This window comes from Nomascus leucogenys, chromosome 16 (genome assembly GCF_006542625.1).
Source record: "Nomascus leucogenys isolate Asia chromosome 16, Asia_NLE_v1, whole genome shotgun sequence".
NCBI lineage: Eukaryota > Metazoa > Chordata > Mammalia > Primates > Hylobatidae > Nomascus > Nomascus leucogenys.
This window is the reverse complement of record NC_044396.1, coordinates 25,808,366-25,828,791: the sequence shown is the minus strand read 5'-3', so window position 1 is coordinate 25,828,791 and position 20,426 is coordinate 25,808,366. Positions and strand designations below refer to the sequence as shown.

At 34.0% G+C, this 20,426-nt stretch overlaps 1 protein-coding gene and 1 pseudogene across 2 annotated transcripts in view; one reads left to right on the top strand and one right to left on the bottom strand.

Moving 5' to 3' along the window:
• The window catches only part of SNX16 (sorting nexin 16), a 43,522-nt gene that overhangs the window by 4,551 nt on the left and 18,545 nt on the right, over positions 1 to 20,426 (bottom strand). For both annotated transcript variants that reach the window (XM_003269501.4, XM_030795299.1), the window contains 2 exons: positions 19,951 to 20,099; positions 11,177 to 11,246 (listed from right to left, as the gene is read on the bottom strand). In XM_003269501.4, coding sequence (XP_003269549.1) covers positions 11,177 to 11,246; positions 19,951 to 20,099 — 219 coding nt within the window. The remainder of the gene's footprint in view (positions 1 to 11,176; positions 11,247 to 19,950; positions 20,100 to 20,426) is intronic.
• LOC101177250 lies at positions 3,565 to 4,559 on the top strand (annotated as a pseudogene).

Below are 20,426 nucleotides of genomic sequence, written 5' to 3'. Positions count from 1 at the left end.
TGAGAAAAATAACTATCAAGGTAGAATTCTACACTCAGTTAAATCGTACTTCAAGAATGAAACAAAATTAAAAGACATTTGAACATCAAAGATCTAAGCATTACCAATACACATTTACTGAAAGAACTATTAAATTATGTACTTTAAGAAGTAGTTAACTGAATCCCAAAAGAAAGATGAAAGTAGGAATGGTGGGGAATGAAAGTGACAAACACTCAGGTAAATCAAAAGAAACATTGACTGTGTGAAATAATAATGATGGCCAACTTTGAGGAGGGCTGTAAACAATGTTTCCAAAATGACCATTAAATAAAAGACAATGACTACAGAAGTTAAAAACCAAGAGCAGAGAACAAAGAGAAAAACTCATTAAATAACATGAAAGGAAAGAAAGGAGTAAAAAAGCATTTTATAAAGCAGAATAAAAAGCACAAAATAATAGAAATAAATACAAATATATTGGTCATTACCATATATAAAATAAACTCAAAACTTAACAGATTTTTCAGATTGTATTAAAAAAAGTATGATGTTTAAAACAGCCATATTTAAAATACAAAAGTAGAAACATACTTAAAGGCAACAGACAAATGTTAGCCTTTTCTCCCCTACCAAAAGTTGTAGTTTTCTTAATATCTGACAGAATGCAGTTCAAGGTGATAAACATTGTTAGGCACAAAGAGTCTCTACCTAATAATAAAAGTAATAAGTCACCAGGAATACATTTAAATGCATAATTACAAGAAGAAGTTGAACAAATCCACACCATAAGGGGTAAATTTGACATAACTCTTGGCAATTAATGGATTAAATAAAAAAATGAGTTAAGATTAAAAAAATTTTAACAATACAAATTAGTAAGTTTGATATGATGAACATATATTGAACTGTGAGTCTAACAATTAAGAAATACATATAATTTTCAAGCACACATGGAAAATTTAGAAAATTTATCACATATGTGCAGATCCCAAAGAGTGCGGAACACTGTCAACAATAACCAAGAAATGGTGTCAGAAAGAACATGGTATCTGAAAAAAATGCAAATAGACTAAAAAACAGTCAATAATATAAGAAAAAAGTGCTTGAAAAATTAAAGAGAATTCTAAATTTATGGAACAAACAAGATAATAGAACAATATAAAATATGAAAGAGAATGAAAATATTAAGACTTGTGAGATGCAATTTGACTGTTACATAAAAGAACTGTATAATACCAGAAACAACTGAGAAAGCATCCAATTCAAGAAATCAAAGAACATACTAAAACCAAGTATAAGAAAGGAATTAAGAGACAGGAAAACAATTTAATCAAGAGAATCAAAAAGGCAAAAAGTGGTTCTTTGAGAAGACTATTAAAATACACCAAATCCAAGGAAAAAAGACCAGTGGAAACACCAGTGAGATTCAAAGTGGATATATAACTAAAGACATGTTAAGAGATGTTCAAAAGTCATGTGATACTACTAAGAACAACAGTTTCGCGGTGGCTCACGCCTATAATCCCAGCACTTTGGGAGGCTGAGGTGGGCGGATCACGAGGTCAGGAGATCAAGACCATCCTGGCTAACACGGTGAAACCCTGTCTCTACTAAAAAATACAAAAAAATTAGCCAGGCATGGTGGCGAGGGCCTGTAGTCCCAGCTACTCGGGAGGCTGAGGCAGGAGAATGGTGTGAACCTGGGAGGTGGAGCTTGCAGTGAGCCGATATGGCGCCACTGCACTCCAGCCTGGACCACAGAGCGAGACTCTTATCTCAAAAAAAAAAAGAAACAGAAAAAAATGTATTTTAAAATCTATACAAAATGGTCAATTTCTAGAAAAATACAGATTCTCAAAACTGAAACCTCCCCAAATAATCTGAATAAACTACAGACATTAAAGAAACAGAATCAGTTGTTAAAAAATCTGTTATAAGACAAACTAAAGAAAATATCAAACCCAGATTGTTTTACAGGTGAATTCTAACAAACGCTTAGGGAACGACCAATACGCGTTTATTCAAATGGTTCTGGATAACAGAAAAAGAGGGACTATTCCTTATTTTATAAAACTGGCATAATTTTGTTGCCAGACCCAACAAAGGGCAGTAACAGAAATAAATATTACATATGCCAAAATTCTAAATAAAATCATTACAATTCAAATCCAGTAATTAAAAAAACACATTGAATTTGAGTTAATCTCATAATCAATGTTTTATCATCTGAAAATCTATGAATGTAATTTACCACACCAATAGATTAAAAAAAAACCCATATGATTATCCATACAGATGCATGTGAAAGCATTCACACACACACACATCCCTACAACCTCTTAGCAAACTAGAAATAGAACTTCTTTAATCTAAAAACAACAACAAAAACAATAAACAAATCAACATAACTCACAACTACCACCAGCCTATAGAAAATTCCATATCCAACAGCAAAATACAGGATCATTTTTATTAAAGTTAGGATGAGAGGAAAAGGATGCCCACCATAATGGCTTCAATTAACCTCCAAAGAACCTATCTAGCAAAATAATACAGAAAAATGAAATGAAAGATATTAAGTATTAGGAAAAAACACATTGTTAATATTGCAGGGGATATGATTACCTATCTGGAAAATCCAAACAGATCTATAAACTAACAAGAGAATGTGACATACAAAATAGATATATAAAAATCAATAATAAAACTAGTTACTTAGAATGTAATAAAAATACCAATTATTTCATCAACAAAAATGATGAGAAATCCTATGGCTTTCCCTAGAAGAAAAAAATGTAAACTTTTATTGAAGAACTTAAAAAAATCCCCTCTATATGCAAAGATCTATTGATAGGAAGATTCAATACTATAAAGATACTCTTCAAAATTAATAAATAAATGTATTAAAATTCCAAACAAAATGGCAATAGGATTTTTTCATGGAACTCACAAAGTTGTCCTAAAATTCATATGGAAAAGTGAATAGCCAACTTGAAAGAATAAGGGCACCCTTGTTCTGTCAGTTAATAAGATTATTTAATTATAGTAATTAACACAATATAGTACCAGCAGAGGGATGAGACTACTAAAAATGAACTGAGTGGCCCGGCATGGTGACTCATGCCTGTAATCCCAGCACTTTGGGAGGCTGAGGTGGGCAGATCACCTGAGGTCAGGAGTTCAAGACCAGTCTGGCCAACATGAAGAAACTCCGTCTCTACTAAAAATACAAAAATTAGCTGGGTGTGGTGGTGCGTGCCTGTAATCCCAGCTACTCAAGAGGCTGAGGCAGGAGAATTGCTGGAATCCCGGAGGCAGAGGTTGCAGTGAGCCAAGATGGCGCCACTGCACTCCAGCCTGGGTGACAGTGTGAGACTGTTTCAAAAAAAAAAAAAAAAAAAAAAAAAAAAAAAGAACTGAGTGACCATAAACAGACCCATTCACACTCAACTATTTAGAAGAATTACTAATTAGTGCAGTAGGGATGAACTTTTAAATAAATGAGGTTGGGATCACTGGTCATCCACACAGAAAATGTTAAATCAATTAAAAGACCTTTCTGCCCGTGGATGCCGCCGAAGAAGCATCGTTAAAGTCTCTCTTCTCCCTGCCGTCATGTCTAAGTCAGAGTCTCCTAAAGAGCCCAAACAGCTGAGGAAGCTTTTCATTGGAGGGTTGAGCTTTGAAACAATGGATGAGAGCCTGAGGAGCCATTTTGAGCAATGGGGAACCCTCACAAACTGTGCAGTAATGAGAAACCCAAACACCAGGCGCTCCAGGGGCTTTGGGTTTGTCACATATGCCACTGTGGGGGAGGTGGATGCAGCCGTGAATCCAAGTCCACAGAAGGTGGATGGAAAAGTTGTGGAATCAAAGAGAGCTGTCTCAAGGGAAGATTCTCAAAGACCAGTTGCCTACTTAACTGTGAAAAAGATATTTATTGGTGGCATTAAAGAAGACACTGAAGAACATCACCTAAGAGATTATTTTGAACAGTGTGGAAAAATGGAAGTGATTGAAATCATGACTGACCAAGGCAGTGGCAAGAAAAGGGGCTTTGCCTTTGTAACCTTTGATGGCCATGACTCCATGGATAAGACGGTCATTCAGGAACACTATACCGTGAATGGCCACAACTGTGAAGTTAGGAAGCCCTGTCAAAGCAAGAGATGGCTAGTGCTTCATCCAGGCAAAGAGGTCGAAGTGGTTCTGGAAACTTTGGTGGTGGTTGTGGAGGTTGTTTCGGTGGGAATGACAACTTTGGTCATGGAGGTAACTTCAGGGGTCATGGTGGCTTTGGTGGCAGCTGTGGTGGTGGTGGATATGGTGGCAGTGGGGATGGCTATAATGAATTTGGTAATGATGGAAGCAATTTTGGAGGTGGTGGAAGCTACAATGATTTTGGCAGTTATAACAATCAGTCTTCAAATTTTGGACCCATGAAGACAGGAAACTTTGGAGGCAGAAGCTCTGGCCCCTATGGTGGTGTAGGCCAATACTTTGCCAAACCATGAAACCAAGGTGGCTATGGCGGTTCCAGGAGCAGCAGTAGCTATGGCAGTGGCAGAAGATTTTAATTGGGAAACAAAGCTCAGCAGGAGAGGAGAGACAGAGAAGTAACAGGGAAGCTACAGGTAACAACACATTTGTGAACTCAGCCAAGCACAGTGGTGGCAGGGCCTAGCTGCTACAAAGAAGACATGTTTTAGACAAATACTCATGTGCATGGGCAAAAAACTCGAGGACTGTATTTCTGACTAATTGTATAACAGGTTATTTTAGTTTCTGTTCTGTGGAAAGTGTAAAGCTTTCCAACAAAGGGTTTTAATATAGATTTTTTTTTTTTTGCACCCAGGCTGTTGATTGCTAAATGTAATAGTCTGATTGTGATGCTGAATAAATGTCTTTGTTTTTTAATGTGCTGTGTAAAGTTAGTCTACTCTGAAGCCATCTTGGAAAATTTCCCCAACAGTGTGAAGTTAGAATTCCTTCAGAGTGATGCCAGGTTCTATTTGGAATTTACATACAACCTGCTTGGGTGGAGAAGTCATTGTCTTCAGAAACCTTGGTGTAGTTGAACTGATAGTTACTGTTGTGACCTGAAGTTCACCATTAAAATGGATTACCCAAGCAAAATCATGGAATTATTGGTTATAAAAATGATTGTTGGCAGATCATATGCAATATATTTAAATTGAGTAATGGTACCAGATAAAATTATAGATGGGAATGAAGCTTGTGTATCATCCATTATTAGGTGTAATCAATAAACAATTTAATTCTCTCAAAAAAAAAAGACCTCAGTATGAAAAGCAAAAGTTTACACTTATTAGAAGGAAATTTAGGAGAAATATGTTTATGTGCTGGTGTGTAGGGAAGAACAAGAGCCACAAAAAATGTGACAAAGAATGTGGAGCAGGAAATTTACAGAAGTCCCAAACAGCTACTATGGAAGATGCCAGACCTGGCTGGTAATCAAGAAAATTGGGCTAAAATAACAATAAGATATTATTTTATACCCATCAGACTGACAAAAATTAAAAGATTGACAATACTTGTATTAGTGGTGATATAGAGCAAAAGGAAAATATATTGTTGATAAAAGTACAAACTGATATAACAAATTTGGGGTGTAATTTTAGCATATGCAGTGAAGTTGAAGAGAATATCTAACAATGAAACAATTGTATTCCTAGGAAAGTACCTTTAAAACCTTGGGTTTCTTCCAAGATTAACATCCATTCCAGTGAGAGAGGTACCTTAGGAAAGATGTATATAGGAATGGAGACTGTCCTTAGAATAGTCATTGGAAGGCTATATTGATATAAATTTCCTTCTGGGATAGAGATCTAACAGTTCCATCAGGACAGGAAAATCTGCTAGCACGTGATTCTAAGAAAACAGCTTCATTATGTATTACAATTTAGGTAGAGAATAGATGGCTTAAGAATTTTGCTTTAATTATTTGTACTTATAATCCATATAAAATATTAAAAATTATAATTTATTTCGATTTATAAGCTATTCATTAATGTTAATATAGTAAGACCTCATTTCTTCCAATTATATTATCTCCATACAAGTAATAGATTTGAATTTTCCCAAAAAAAGGTAGACTAATTTATATCCCTAACCTTAATTCCCTCTTTTAGTACAAGTATATGAGGGGTAGAAATGACTACCTTAAACAGGAAACAGAGAAAAGTAGGTTAAAGATTTGCTGAACTGAGTATCCTTTGAATAAGTTTAATTTCACACTCCAAGAAATGTGGGTTAATAAGTCATTTTGGGATTTTTCTTAAAATGAGAGGCTGCTTAAGTAAGTCTGCAGACAAAAGAGATATATATCTCATTAGGTTACTATAGATTTTACTTTGAAGGAGAGGAGCAAACACAGAATTTCTTCATTCACTGTTCAAATAAACACATATTTTCAAATACACCTGTAGGAAAATGCATTTATTTTAGAGAAAGAGTCTAGGAGATACATTCCATATTACTCTGTTGAGTGTATAAACTTAATATTGCCTTGTGATTTATTTAAATCAGTGGTTCTACACCAGGAGCGATTTTAAACTCAGAAGACACTTGGTAATGTCTGGAGACATTTTTACTTGCCATGAGTGGGAATGCTATTGGTGTCTAATATGTAGAGGCCTAGGATGCTGCTAAATATTTTCAATGCACATGTCAGGCTGTGCTCTAGCCACGGCCACCAAAAAGTTATCCAGCCCTAAATGCCGATAGCGTGGATGAGAAATCCTAATTCAAAACAGCTTCCACTCTTCCCCTGCCAAGTTATGATACTTGACACATACTAACTAATATATATTTTGAACTAAGAACATTAAAAAGATATTCAAATTATTATTTTTATTTGTAAAAGGACTGATTTAAAAATTAAAAATGAACTAAAGGCTATCTTGCAAGAAGAAAGAATACTATACTTTAAAGGAATAAAAATCCTGGAATCCTTGAGCTGGAAAAGGAGTGATAAACACTTAGCTTCTTTAGCCCAATGTTCACTTAAAATAAAACTCAATTTTCTGAACAGATTCTAAATCAAAGAGACAAAATGGTAGCCAAAAGGCTGAATGAAACCCAGAAGCAATGATCTAGCCAGGATTTAATAGGGAGTTCTGGGAAATGATATATCTATGGGGCCTTGATAAGCTTTCCACATAGCTTGGGACTCAAGCCACACAGGACAACAGAACTCATATGCATGTATAGAATAGCAGATGGGAAAGGATTCAGCAGAAACTAAAATCTACGTTATACTCGAAAATGACCTTAACTTTAAATGCACTCCTTAGACTATATACAGATCCATTACCAGAGTGTAAAAATCTTACTAGTTTGAGGTATAAGCAAAATTTATGACCAACTGTTGACTGAATATTAAGCTATGCAGAAATAAAGAAAGCCAGGCTTAAAAATAAAATGAGGAAAAAAACACTGAGAAAAGACACCAGTGACCACACATTGCTGAGGAGACAAACTTCACAGATTTAGTCCAGGCAAGTTACTAAACAGACAGACAAAATAATAATAACCACTATAGGAGGCAGAGATTAAGAATCAAGAGTGGCTACAGTATATCACCTAAAACATCTTGTATTCAAAAAAATGTATAAAACACTCAAAGAAACAAGGTCAATCTAAGCATACTCAGGAAAAAAGGAAGTCAACTGAAGCTATCTCTAAATGCCCCCAAATGTTAGGCATATCAGGCAGTGATTTTTAATGCAACCATTACATACATGAAATAAACTGGAAAAAATTGAATTAATGATAAGGATAATGATAATGAGTCAACAAATAGAAAAATCTCAATAAAGAGAAAGAACATTTAAAAAATAAGCAATTGAGAATTTTGGACTTGAAAAGCACAGTAACTGAAAAATTAACAAGAGGGGCTCAACAGGAGATTTAATATGACCAAAATATAAATCTGTGAATCCGAAGATTAATAGAAATTTTCCAATCTGAAGATCAGAGAAAAAAGCAATTGAAGAAAAATGAACAGCACTTCAGACACATTTTGCACAACATAGAGTATACAAATATACAAGTAATGAGAGTCCTAGAAGGAGAAGGGAAAGAAAAAGGGAGTGAAAAAGTATTTGAAGAAATAATGGCTAACGAATTCCAAAGTTTGATATAAAACATTAATCTGCCAAGTCCAAAAAGCTCAATGAAGCCAAAGCATGAGAAACAGAAGGAGATCCACATCCCAATACATCATAATAAAACTGCTGAAAGTCAAACAAACAGAGTATCTTGAAAGCAGCAAGGGCAAAATGGCTCATCACGCACATGGAAACAACAGAAAGGTTGATTTTTTTTTTTATCAGAAATAATAGGGGCCAGAAGGCAGTGGAATGACACATTCAAAGTGCTGGAAGAAAAAAATCTGTCAGTAAAACTATCTTTCAAAAATGACCATTTCCAGCTAAACAAAGACTGTGAGAATTTGTTGCTAGCAGACCTGTCTTACAAGAAAAACTAAAGAAAGATTATGAGACCGAAAGGAAGTGATACTAGATGATCACATCAACCTACAGGAAGAAATGAAGAGGGCCAGAAATAGTAAACATGTGGATTAAATAAAATAATCTATGAAATATATTTTCCCATTTCTTAAGTTCTTTAGAGCACAAAAGACTGTATAAAGAAATAATTATTGCACTGTATTGTTAGGTTTATAAGATATATGTAAAATAGATAACAATAGCAACACAAAGAAAGAGGGAGGAAACAGAGAGATATTGGAGCCAAGTTTATATTTCACTGAAATATAATACCTTAAGCAGTCACTGAAAAATAAGAAAAAGTAAAAAATTCTACAGAAGAATCAAAATGGCATACTAAAAATTATTTTACACAAGATAAAAGGAGGAATGGGATGGGGACAGATGAGAGAAACAGAAAACAAATTGCAAAACGGCAGATGTAAAAGACAGATGTCAGAAAGAATAACAGATCAAGACCCAATTACATGCTATGTAGAAAGGATGCATCTTGGGTTGAAAGATACAAACAGATTGAAAGTACAAGGATGGGAAAAGATATGCTATGCAAACAGTAATGATAATAGAGCTGCAGTAAACAAGACAGTATCATACTGGCACAAGGACAGGAAAATAGATCAACAGACTAGAATTAAGAGTCCAGAAACAAACCCTTCTTTTCATGGTCATTTGATTTCTGACAGAAGTGTCAACATAATCAAACAAAAGGAACTAAAAAAAATTAAGATAGGTATAGGAACTTAAGACCCTTACCTAACACCTTAAAAAAAATTAACCCAAAATAGACCATAAACCTAACTGTAAGAGCTTAAATATAAAATTAAAAAAATATATATGAGAAAATATTTGTAATGTTGGGTTAGGCAAAGAGTTTTTATAATACAATAGTAAAAGCATAAGCCATTTAAAAAGGTGACAAACTTCATTAAAATTAAAAACTTTTGCACTTCAAAGAATGCCATTAAGAGGATGAAAAGACACCTACAGACTGGAAGAAAATATCTACAAATTGTATCTCTGATAAAGGATTAATATCTAAAGTAAAGATTTTATAACTGAATAAGATAAACAGCCCAGGTTTTTTTAAAAAATGGGCAAGACATGAACAGACATTTCATTGAAGAAAACATGAATGGCTAAAAAGCATGTGACATGATGATCAATATCAAACAATCATTAGAAACATGAAAATTAAAGCTATAATTAAATATCACTACCTATCCAAGAGAATGGCTATAATCCAAAAGAGAGATAATATCAAATGTTTGTGAGGACATAGAGAAACTAGAACTCTCGTACAGTACAAGTGAGAATAGAATACAGCAACTTTCAAAAACTTTATTGGTTTCTTTAAAAAGTTAAACTTGTTACATGATCGAACACTTCTACTCTTAGGGAAGTAGAATTTCTCAGTCCATGAGAAATAAAACCATATGTTCACACAAAACATTATATGAAATTGTTCATAGCATTACTCATAATATCACAAAACTGGAAACAATCCAAGTATCCCTCAATGGGTGACTGGATAAACAAAATGTGGTATATGCAAACAATGAAAAACCATTTAGTAATGAAATAATTATAGAGGATAACATGGAATACCCTCAAAAGCATGCTAAGTGAAATAAATCAGGTGTAAAAGATTGTAATACTGTATATTATATATTAGGCAGACTGTATATATAAAAGTTATGTATATTGTAAACTAATACACACACACAAACACACATTGTATGATTTTATTTATATGAAATATCCAGAAACGGCAAATGTGTAGAGAATGAAAGCAGATCAGTGGTTGCCTTGGGCTGGAAGTGCAGACTGACTGCAAAATGGCTTATAGGAATTCTTTTTGAGGTGATGAAAATATTCTAAAATTGGGTTACAGTGATGATGGTGTAACTGCTCTATAAATTTCCAAAGTATTAAATTGTACATTTTCAGTAGAATAGCAAACAACAAATTGGTGAATATTATGGATGAAAATATTACTCCAATAAAGCTGTTTTAAAAAGGCCATGGCATTCAATCTAACACAAAGAACTGACTCAGCTTGAATGAAAACATTACAAATCTACCAATTAAATCTGTTCCATTTAAATGCCATTAAACATTTGGGGAAAAAACTTGCATAAAATCCTAGCTAATCTACTATTACCAAATCTGTTTTGTGAATCTAGGCTATTGCTTCAAGAAACAGGACACTTTAACACGTCAATTAATGTAATTTGAGAGGCATCAGGCACGAGCTAAACCGATAACAAAATAATCACTCCTACCCCTGAAGTTTTAAATTTGATTTTAGCTGTACGTTTCTTATTTTGACACTCAAATGGAAGAAAACTCAGTTTACACATATTATTAAATATAAAAAGGTCCCCCAAATCATTTTTTGAAACAGTAAAAACAAATAATGCAGGATTTAATTTTAGAGCTTTATTGACTATAAGACATGAATTTTTACTTTTTCACTGAGCTAAGTCTATGTATTTCACTGAAAGCAACCTTTGACTCAAACATTGAAAGCTTTCTGTGCAAAACTACCATAGCCTGAAATTATAATATTTTGCTGCTTGCTATTCCATTCAAGAAACAATGTAGTTATTGTACTGTATTATTTGTTCCTCTTTTCATGTGCTATATAATACAGCACTTACCCTGCTTTCTTCTAGGCTATCAAATGGACCCGGTGGATCATCCAAACAAAGAAATTCTCTCACTGCAAGGCTTTTCAAAGGAAAAAAAAAAATGATCTGAAGTACAAATAAGTTTGCAAAAGATAGCAAAAAGCAAAAGTTACTTTGAAGCTGTACAGTGTTTTAAACAAGTTAGTTATGTGTTTTCATACAAGTAACTAAATATAAATATAAAACTATAGAAGATGCAAAGATCTTAAGGTGTTTTCTAAGATCTTAGAACATAAATATCACAAATGTATTGTTACATACAAACTATAGGACATAAAACACACTTCACAATAATGGTTCAAGAGACCAACATAGTGAATAGCCTCTTTATGATTTTCAAAGACATATTAGTCTGAACTAGTCCAAGTCATTATCCTTTTATGAATAAATGCAATTTCTAATTTATACCTCACTTGTTTTTGTTTCAGTAGATGCTTCTAAAGTGACCAAAAAGCATTTACTCTCAAACAAGTTAAAGACTGACCTTGCAATCATGTTTATTATATTAATTTACTTAAATATTTTCCCTAGATAGTTCGAGAGAAAAAAATTCTAACCATCCTATCTCTAAATGACCACAAATTTTAAAATAATTATTAAAAAATGATATTGTTATGCTTTGCTTAACATATTTGTTAAGCAAATATGTTATATTTGCTGATAATACTTTGCTATTATCAGAGAAACAGGTTAAGGAGGTAGATAACCAAACTTCCTTATAATAAAAATGCCTCCCTGCCTTTCTAAAAAGCAATTTTGGACTGAGAGACAACTCTTATGTACACATCAAAATATAAATGTGGATCCTTATTTTAGATTTGCAAAATAAAATCTTTACAAATTTCCTTTTACAAAGGATTTTTTTTTTTTTTTTTTTAAGACGAGTCTCGCTCTGTTGCCCAGGCTGAAGTCTGGAGTGCAGTGATGTGATCTTGGCTCACTGCAACATCTGCCTCCTGGGTTCCAGTGATTCTCCTGCGTCAGCCTCCCGAGTAGCTGGGATTAGAGGCTCCCACCACCACGCCCAGCTAATTTTTGTATTTTTAGTAGAGATAGGGTTTCTCCATGTTGGCCAGGCTGGTCTCCCACTCCTGACCTCAGGTGATCCGCCCGCCTCAGCCTCCCAAAGTGCTGGGATTACAGGCACGAACCACCGCGACCACGCCCAGCCAGGATTTCTTGATATACTACAAAAAGGGGATGTCAACTTATGCTAAAAAGGGAATGGGGCTTTTGGGTTCAGATTAGGCCAGACAGGTTGATGATGTCAGGAGGTGTCCATGAAGAGTTAAATGGAATTTTACATATCTTATTGTATTTAATATGCTCACATATTCTATTGTATTTAATTTTCACAACAATCATGTAAGATTAGGAAAAGTATTGGATCTCCATTTCACAAATGATACCAAATTTCAGAGAGGTGAAATTACTTGCCTATTGTCAGAAAGTGCAGGTGGTAGAGCTGTACTTTCAATCTGTTCCCTGAGTGTGAATATGTGTCCTTTTCTACCTTTAAATTCTTTTGTCTTATGCTTTGGTTCATTTGGATTCTCCTTGCTGGACACTTCTCTCTGAAAACATCTGATTTATCTGCATCCCTCTCTAGTCGTGGCCTCTAGCAGAACACTGCAGTTGGTCTGATAGCACAGAGTAGAACAAGGTCTTCTGATGTAGATATTATACTTCTATCCACCCATTATTTATACTGGGACACCTGCTATTACATACAAATGACTCCTAGGAAATCAATTGATCTGGGATTGAGAGGTCAAGTTTGTATGAAACCCTGAGGAAATAGCACTTAAGACTGAAAGCAAACTGCTAAGAAATATAAGAAAGGTCCTGTTTAATACTTTCAGTATATGACAAATGTGAGACATTATTTTCTTACAGTTTTATATTCAAATTTCCTCATACTTTAATGCTGCTTTTATGTTTACAAATTACTCTATTGGACTGCTACTGCTAGGAACGAAAAAGGGGTAAAGGAGTACACATATATCCCTTTTTATATCTTTGGTTTACAGTAGAAATTTAGCCAAGATGGACAGTGAATGTTGACAGTGTATCCAGCTGGAGGAATCATTTTGGAGTGGTTATTCTGTTTCATTCACCTTCCCTAAAAATCTTTACGATCTATGGCTCACTAGTGTTCTACTTAAATGAAATCCAATGGATTCTTTAAGTTTTTATCCATATAGTTCCAAGGTTATATTCTATGCTTTACTTTCTTTAATCAGTAGCAGAATAAAATTTGAAACTGGCTTTACAACTTTACATAAAACCTTTTCAGTGGCTCATTACATTTCCTCTGCTTCAACAAGACTCAGTCAGTAAAGAAAGCAGTCAATACCCTCAAACCCTATTTTCTTTCTAAGGAGAGGACACACAAGAATCTCTGGAAGATGGCAGTAATTGAGAAAACAATTACTTTCTTCTTAGAAATTCTGATAGATTTTTCCCCCTAGGAAAGGAAACCCTCACCCTTGCTTGAGAATCACTGACTACATAACTTTATTTAGATCCAGTGAATATTTATTGACTGTCTATGTGTGCCATTATTCCTTTTATTATCTGGAATACATTTTTACTGTGTTTGGGAAAACTATTTTAAAATTGGGATCGGGTGTTGACTAAATTTACTAAATCCCTCAGCATTGTTTTAATTATCAGAGCAAATCTGTACTATAAATTCATCTCTTTCTTTGATTCTCTTGAAGTTTTTTTTTTAAAAAGAGTTTTACTGTATTTTCAAACTATGCTCTTAAGAACAACATATTTGACTTTACTGCAAATTTTATAACTATCTGTAATTTAATTTCTACCAAAATAACATTTTGTAGCAAAAACCATCCAACCAACCTTAGTAATGTGTTGATTCTCATGACAGCATTATATGAACTACTGTATAGATAATTTTATAAAAATACTAAGATTAACTTCTCTGAATATCTTAAATTTTCTTTTTTTAAATTAAAAAACATAAAAACAATTTAGAGACATTAACGATTACATTTCCTGTGAAAAGATAGTTCAGGTTGCAAATGTACAAAAGTTATCTTTAAGTATTCTTGTTCAAGTAGAGAATTATTGAATTTTTTTTTTAACTAGAAGAGACCTAACTTGTCATCTAATCAAACATATCCCATTTAATAATTCCCTCTTTGATACCACTGATAGTTATGTACTCTCTTCAAATAGTTAAGATAAAGAGAAATCTACTTTTTCAAAAGGCAGAACATTTTTATATTGGACAGCTTGAAATGACAGGTAACTTTTTAAAATCTAAGCTGATAGTAACTTCCTCTAACTTCTTGCTGTTATTCCTATTTTATGTTAGCCTTGCTATTCAACAAAATGAGGTTATTAGACCAGCCAGTATCAGCATCACCTAGAAACCTGTTAGAAATGCAAAATCTTCCCCTCACACTTGCTGAATCAGGGTCAGCATTAACAAATCCCAGGTGATTCACAGGCACACTACAGTTGGAGAAGCACTACTCTTAAATATACATGATCAATCCTTCCTTCCAAAAACAATCTTTCAAATCTTTCAAGTATGTAAAGACGGCTATCATATCTCCCAAGTAGTTTTTTAAAAGAATATTCTCATTTCCTTCAATTGTTCTGTCATATTAATGTTTGGGTACTATTTTCTTTTCTTTAAAGCCATGAACTGCTATTAATCCAGATCCATCCTGAACTTTAAAAAAATAGATGTAGAATTAAAAATACTGAATTTTGGTACTGAACCCCTTACAGATAAATGATAATGTGAAGACAAATACATAACTTTAACTTTTGAATTTTGAAAAATTAAAAAGAAAAACATGGCATATAAGATATATGTGAAGTACTTCTAAAAATGGAGAATGGTAAAATATTTGCTGTGCTGATTAATGACATAATAATTTAAAAGTAGTTCAAGACAGTGTAAAACAAATAGTTATATTTTAACTAAGACTGTGCAATGTAAGGCTATATTCACCTTGATAAACTGACTTGCGTGTTGTTCCTGGTACAAGACCTGTACCTTCTTGCTTCTGCATTTTGATTATGATATTTCCTATCATTTGCAAAGTCCTTCTTCATCTTTCCTTACCGGTCCAATGATCACTAATTCTTTAAAGTGCAGTTCAACTATCACCCTCTGCGAAGCCTTTTCTAATTTTCCTAGTCAAAAGTTCTCTTTTCCACCTTTAAAAGAGATCTAACTATCCATTATGATTTCTGGGGTTATGTCTTCTTTCCATTCAGTTGTTTTTAATAGGATGAGTATCTAACTCATTTTTGTATAGTCAAAACATCTTTTAAATAGTAAGCTCTAAATAAATATTTATTGAACAGATAAAATCTCTAATAAATCTGTTTATTATGTAAATATTAATGTTTTTATCTGCATCCTTACTTTGAACTTTCTAAATAAATCTGAAAACAACATTCTTTTAAAATATTCAAATCAATAGTCCTTAACATCCATTCACTTCGTATTTTCTTCCATTTCTGCTTTAAGAGTTGGAGAATATGTAGCATTAAAGGCTGCCCATTGTGTAATGGTAAGTGCTTAGCCAAGAGGAAGGTTGAGAATTAACTTTGTTGTAAGGTGCTAAGGATACAAAAAGTGAAAGAACAATTAATAAACAATTAATATTAATGTATAAACAATATCAAATAATTATTTGGCCAGCTGAAGATACTAAGCTTTTTCTTTTTTTTCTTTTCTTTTTTTTTTTTTGAGGCGGAGTCTCGCTCTGCCGCCCAGGCTGGAGTGCAGTGGCGCGATCTCGGCTCACTGCAAGCTCCGCCTCCCAGGTTCACGCCATTCTCCTGCCTCAGCCTCTCCGAGTAGCTGGGACTACAGGCGCCCGCCACCACGCCCGGCTGATTTTTTAATATTTTTAGTAGAGACAGGGTTTCACCATGGTCTCGATCTCCTGACCTCGTGATCCGCCCGCCTCGGCCTCCCAAAGTGCTGGGATTACAAGCGTGAGCCACCGCGCCCGGCCGATACTAAGCTTTTTCTATGTTGCCATTCCAACTGTACCAGAATGCTAACAGGCATCCCAGCAGGTAATATACAACTAATTTATGTTTTTATGTAGTGATTTTTACATGCAGTTTTATGTTTTCATAAAGAAATGCTGAGATTTTGTCTTTTTTCCTTTTCTCCCTTAGGAGGGATTTCCCCCTCTTCCTTTTTAATTGTAAAAAATGAGAGAATCTTCTTTCACTCTTCTCCTACCTTGTTGGATACAATCAAGCTTTTGTCTGATGAACTACCTTATACTCCAACTACTATTTGAATTTAGATTGCAGAGATAGTTAAAATCTTGGCTGTGCAGTACAACAGTAATACTGATGGCAGAATCAGTGCAATAATTTAGTCTGTGATACATTTAGAATTAGGTATGTATTTTATAGAAGGAACAGTAGTGAGGGATGAGAAGATATAATCTCAAAAAATGTAGGAAAGTACTGTGCTAGTTTTTTAATGGATCAACCATCCGTTCATAAATATTTGGCAACCTGAGACTTTCTATATACTTTCTAATTATTTGTTTCTGACTCAATCCATCTTCCTACCCATAATCTTAAGCATTCCAGGCTCCCCAAATCCCACTCTCAGTATTGCTTGATCATTGCAAACAGCGCTGATCTCCCCACTTCTTTTAGTTCTTGTTACTTTTATAAACTGTATCATACCAAGTAGCAATTCACAAATGTCATTATTTTGTTGAAACAGGAGCCTAATTTCTCTAAATGAATTTTAAAACCAGTGAGTATATATCCCCTCTTTTATACCCTTTAATACAGGGCAAATGCTAAGATTTGCTCTGTATGAATAACCCTTCCTCCTCTTCCCCGACTCACATTTTAAGCAATATGTTAAGAAGTCTCTTACACTGTGAAATAAAAAATGCTACTCATCACCTATAAAAAAGATAGTGGGTACCAAGGCACAAGTACCCTGCTTTTAATTGAATTGAGGTTATCTTCCTGCATTCCCTAAATGCCTGATGATATACAACAAAGGCAGGTAGGCTAACAAATGCAAGGCATACTAGATTCTTTCATGCAAGATTTCTTAGAACGTTTAATCCTCTAGGGATATCAAATGAAACCTTTCCCCAACTTATTTGGCCAAGAAACCTTTCTTTCCCTAAAACGCCTATTTATGAATTGAGCAAGACCATTACCACTGTTCTGAGCTATGCAGCTTTAGAAATGACAGGATCTCAAATGGCCCTAGTAATCTCTACTTTAGCAACTAAGATCTATTATTAGTATTTTAAAAATAGAGAATTCATTTATAGAATACATTTGATTTTAATTCACCACAATATTTTAAATACAGAGACATAAAGGTTTACCAAACAAGGGATAAGAGAAAAGGGGAGAGGATATGTCGAATTCTTGGTGGTAGTAAAAGTCCTCTTTTACGGTATGCTACCAAACATATTTTCTTCCAAGGCTTTCTCTATAATTTTGGTGTTTACTGGTTTTTATTCCTGCTTTGTGTGTCTGAATTAACACTAATCTTTTCTCTTTTTTCTTTTGAGATGTAAAATAAATAAATATATATATATATAAAGTGGGGAGCACTAATGTTTTCACCACCTAGACCACATAATCGCTAACTCTGTCACATTGGCTTCAATTTTTTTTTCTAATACACAGTATATCAGTGAATATCAATAGTTCCATCATTCATTCAAGAAGTACTTATTGAGAACCAACTATGTTAGCACTGTGCTAAACATTAGAGATTGGATGGTGAATAAAATAGCCACATGACTTGTTGTTATACATCTTACAATCTGGTGGGAGAAAGAAAAATATTGACAGAAATAATTATAAGCTGAAGTGCTATGAAAGTGAAGTACCAATTAGCCTTTCTCAGCTGGGATTCCAAGAGAGAACTGACCCCTACTGATAATGATTTAAGTGATTATTGTCTCAATTCTATTGAGACTGGCACATAGCTAGTATCATCTTAGAATATAGGAAATAAGTTAATTCATTACCTATGGGTGACGAATGGTGTCTCAAAGCATCAGAGCCAGTTGAGAAGGAATGGTGCAGACTCTGTGACAGAGAACTGACCTAGTGTTTGGTGGTGGTGGTAGTGGTGGTGAGTGGTCAGTCAGGAGGCCAGTTACCTAAGGAAGTGCAGTTTGTGTTGAAAACTGAAGGATGGGTAAGGTATGAGGTCAGGGTTGGGTGGGGTAGTAGTGTGAAAGGCTGCCTTTTCAGGAAATATCATATTTGAAGGCTCTGAGAAACAAGGAGCAAGCTGATTTTGGAGAATTAAAAGACGACCAATATGGCAAATGTACAGAGAAGGGGAGGTGGACAGGAATAACAAAACCCAAGGTTGGAAAGAAGACAGGTAGGCAGGGACCAGAAAGAATACTTTAAGTCAAACTGCATCACAAAGATCACTGTGGCTCTACTGGGCTATAGTAGTAAGAGGGGAGGAGGAAGACCAGTGAGAAAGCATCTACTGTAATTAAGGTGAGAGATACTTGCTTGGACTAGGGTAGTGATGGCAGGGTTGGAGAAAACTAGACAGACTTGAGTGGTACTTGCAAGGGAAATGTTAAGGGTAGTGAAGGATGTGTTAAAGATGACTCACAGGTTCTGGGTAGATGATGCTGCTGCAAATTGGAGGAAAAAAGTCTGCAGACTGAACTTTCAAATGTGTTTTAGGTTTGACATAATTTTGAGATATCTGAAGATGTCGAGGAGACAATTTCATATATCAATCTGGAGTAGAAAGAATGGGTTTGGCTTGTAGTTCCTTCATTAAGAGAAAAATAAGGGAGGATGGGCAGAGACCTTGAGAAGCCATCAGGCTTATGTGGCACACATTGAAAAGCAAGATGTATATATATATGTATATGTATATATATATATCTGTATATATATGTGTGTATATATATCTATAAATATATATATATATATATCGCATGTGTGTTATGCAGGAAAAAACTTGATACACGTAAAGGTTGAGAAAAAGAGGTAGAAAAAATTAGATAGAATGGTTTTCTTAATTTGTTTCCCATCCTCATGTCAAAAACTGCTGAAGACAGTTACGGGCCCAAGTTATCTATAAGCTATTGCTACATTGTAAATGTTTTCTACTTTTTTTTCAAAATAGTTTTAATTTATCTGATAACATAAGTTCCAAAATTAGATACTAGCTGATATTAAACCACTAAGCAATTTTCTTGTAAATATATTCTGAAGCAAAAAACCCATATAGATCTGTTCTTTTCCTTTTTTAATGCTGTTTGGTATTTTCACTCTACCTTCTATGTAAATTAAGCCAACTTCACAATTTTAATATTTTTACACTACTTTGGAGAAATATAAAGAATATTACCCTTACATAGTATCATAGTAACTAAAATTTTACTAATATGTAAGTGGTTTTGTTTAAGTCATTGCTAAAATACAAAATACTAAAAGCTTACCTTTGGGCGGTTTAGTACATGGTACACTGGATTTTTCACTTTACTGACTATTTAAAATAAGCTTTGATAAAAATGAAATGTCAAATAAAGTCCTTCTTGAAAGAAAGCAAGAAAATCCCTTGTAGTACTTTGTTAAAGAAGACAAGTAATTATACTCCAACCCTGTATTTTTGTGCTTAAATAACTATGATCATAGATTTATTCTTTAATTTATGCCAGTTATTGGAATGCTTTTATAATCTCTTATTTCAATTTGTTACATACCAGTTAGCAATGTCCTTGTGAGCTACTAAATTTTGAAGAAACGCTTGTAATCCTAATTGTCTATCTTCTAAAAAGTCAGCATTGTAATTATCTTTAAACCAGCGTTTTGGAGGAAGTGCTAGCCGAAAACCTGGAAACATCTCTTTTAACTGAAAAAGAAGAAAAGAGCAAATACAATGTTTAACTCAAGCACTATCAATTCTACAAAATCTATCCTGTTGACTACATGAAATTATTCATAAGTTTAAAATAAAAGAATTAAATTCAGTTAAGCTTTTTATGCCTTGTTTTATTTCTTGTTTTCTACCAGTTGTGTATACAGAAGAGTTCCAGTCTTTCCACATCCTTGCCAGAACTTGGCATTGTCCATCTTTTGAATGTTAACCATTTTAGTGGGGGTGTAGAACCATTTCATTCTGGTTGTAATTTGCATTTCTTTGCTGACAAATGAAGTTGAATATCTTCTCATCTGCTTA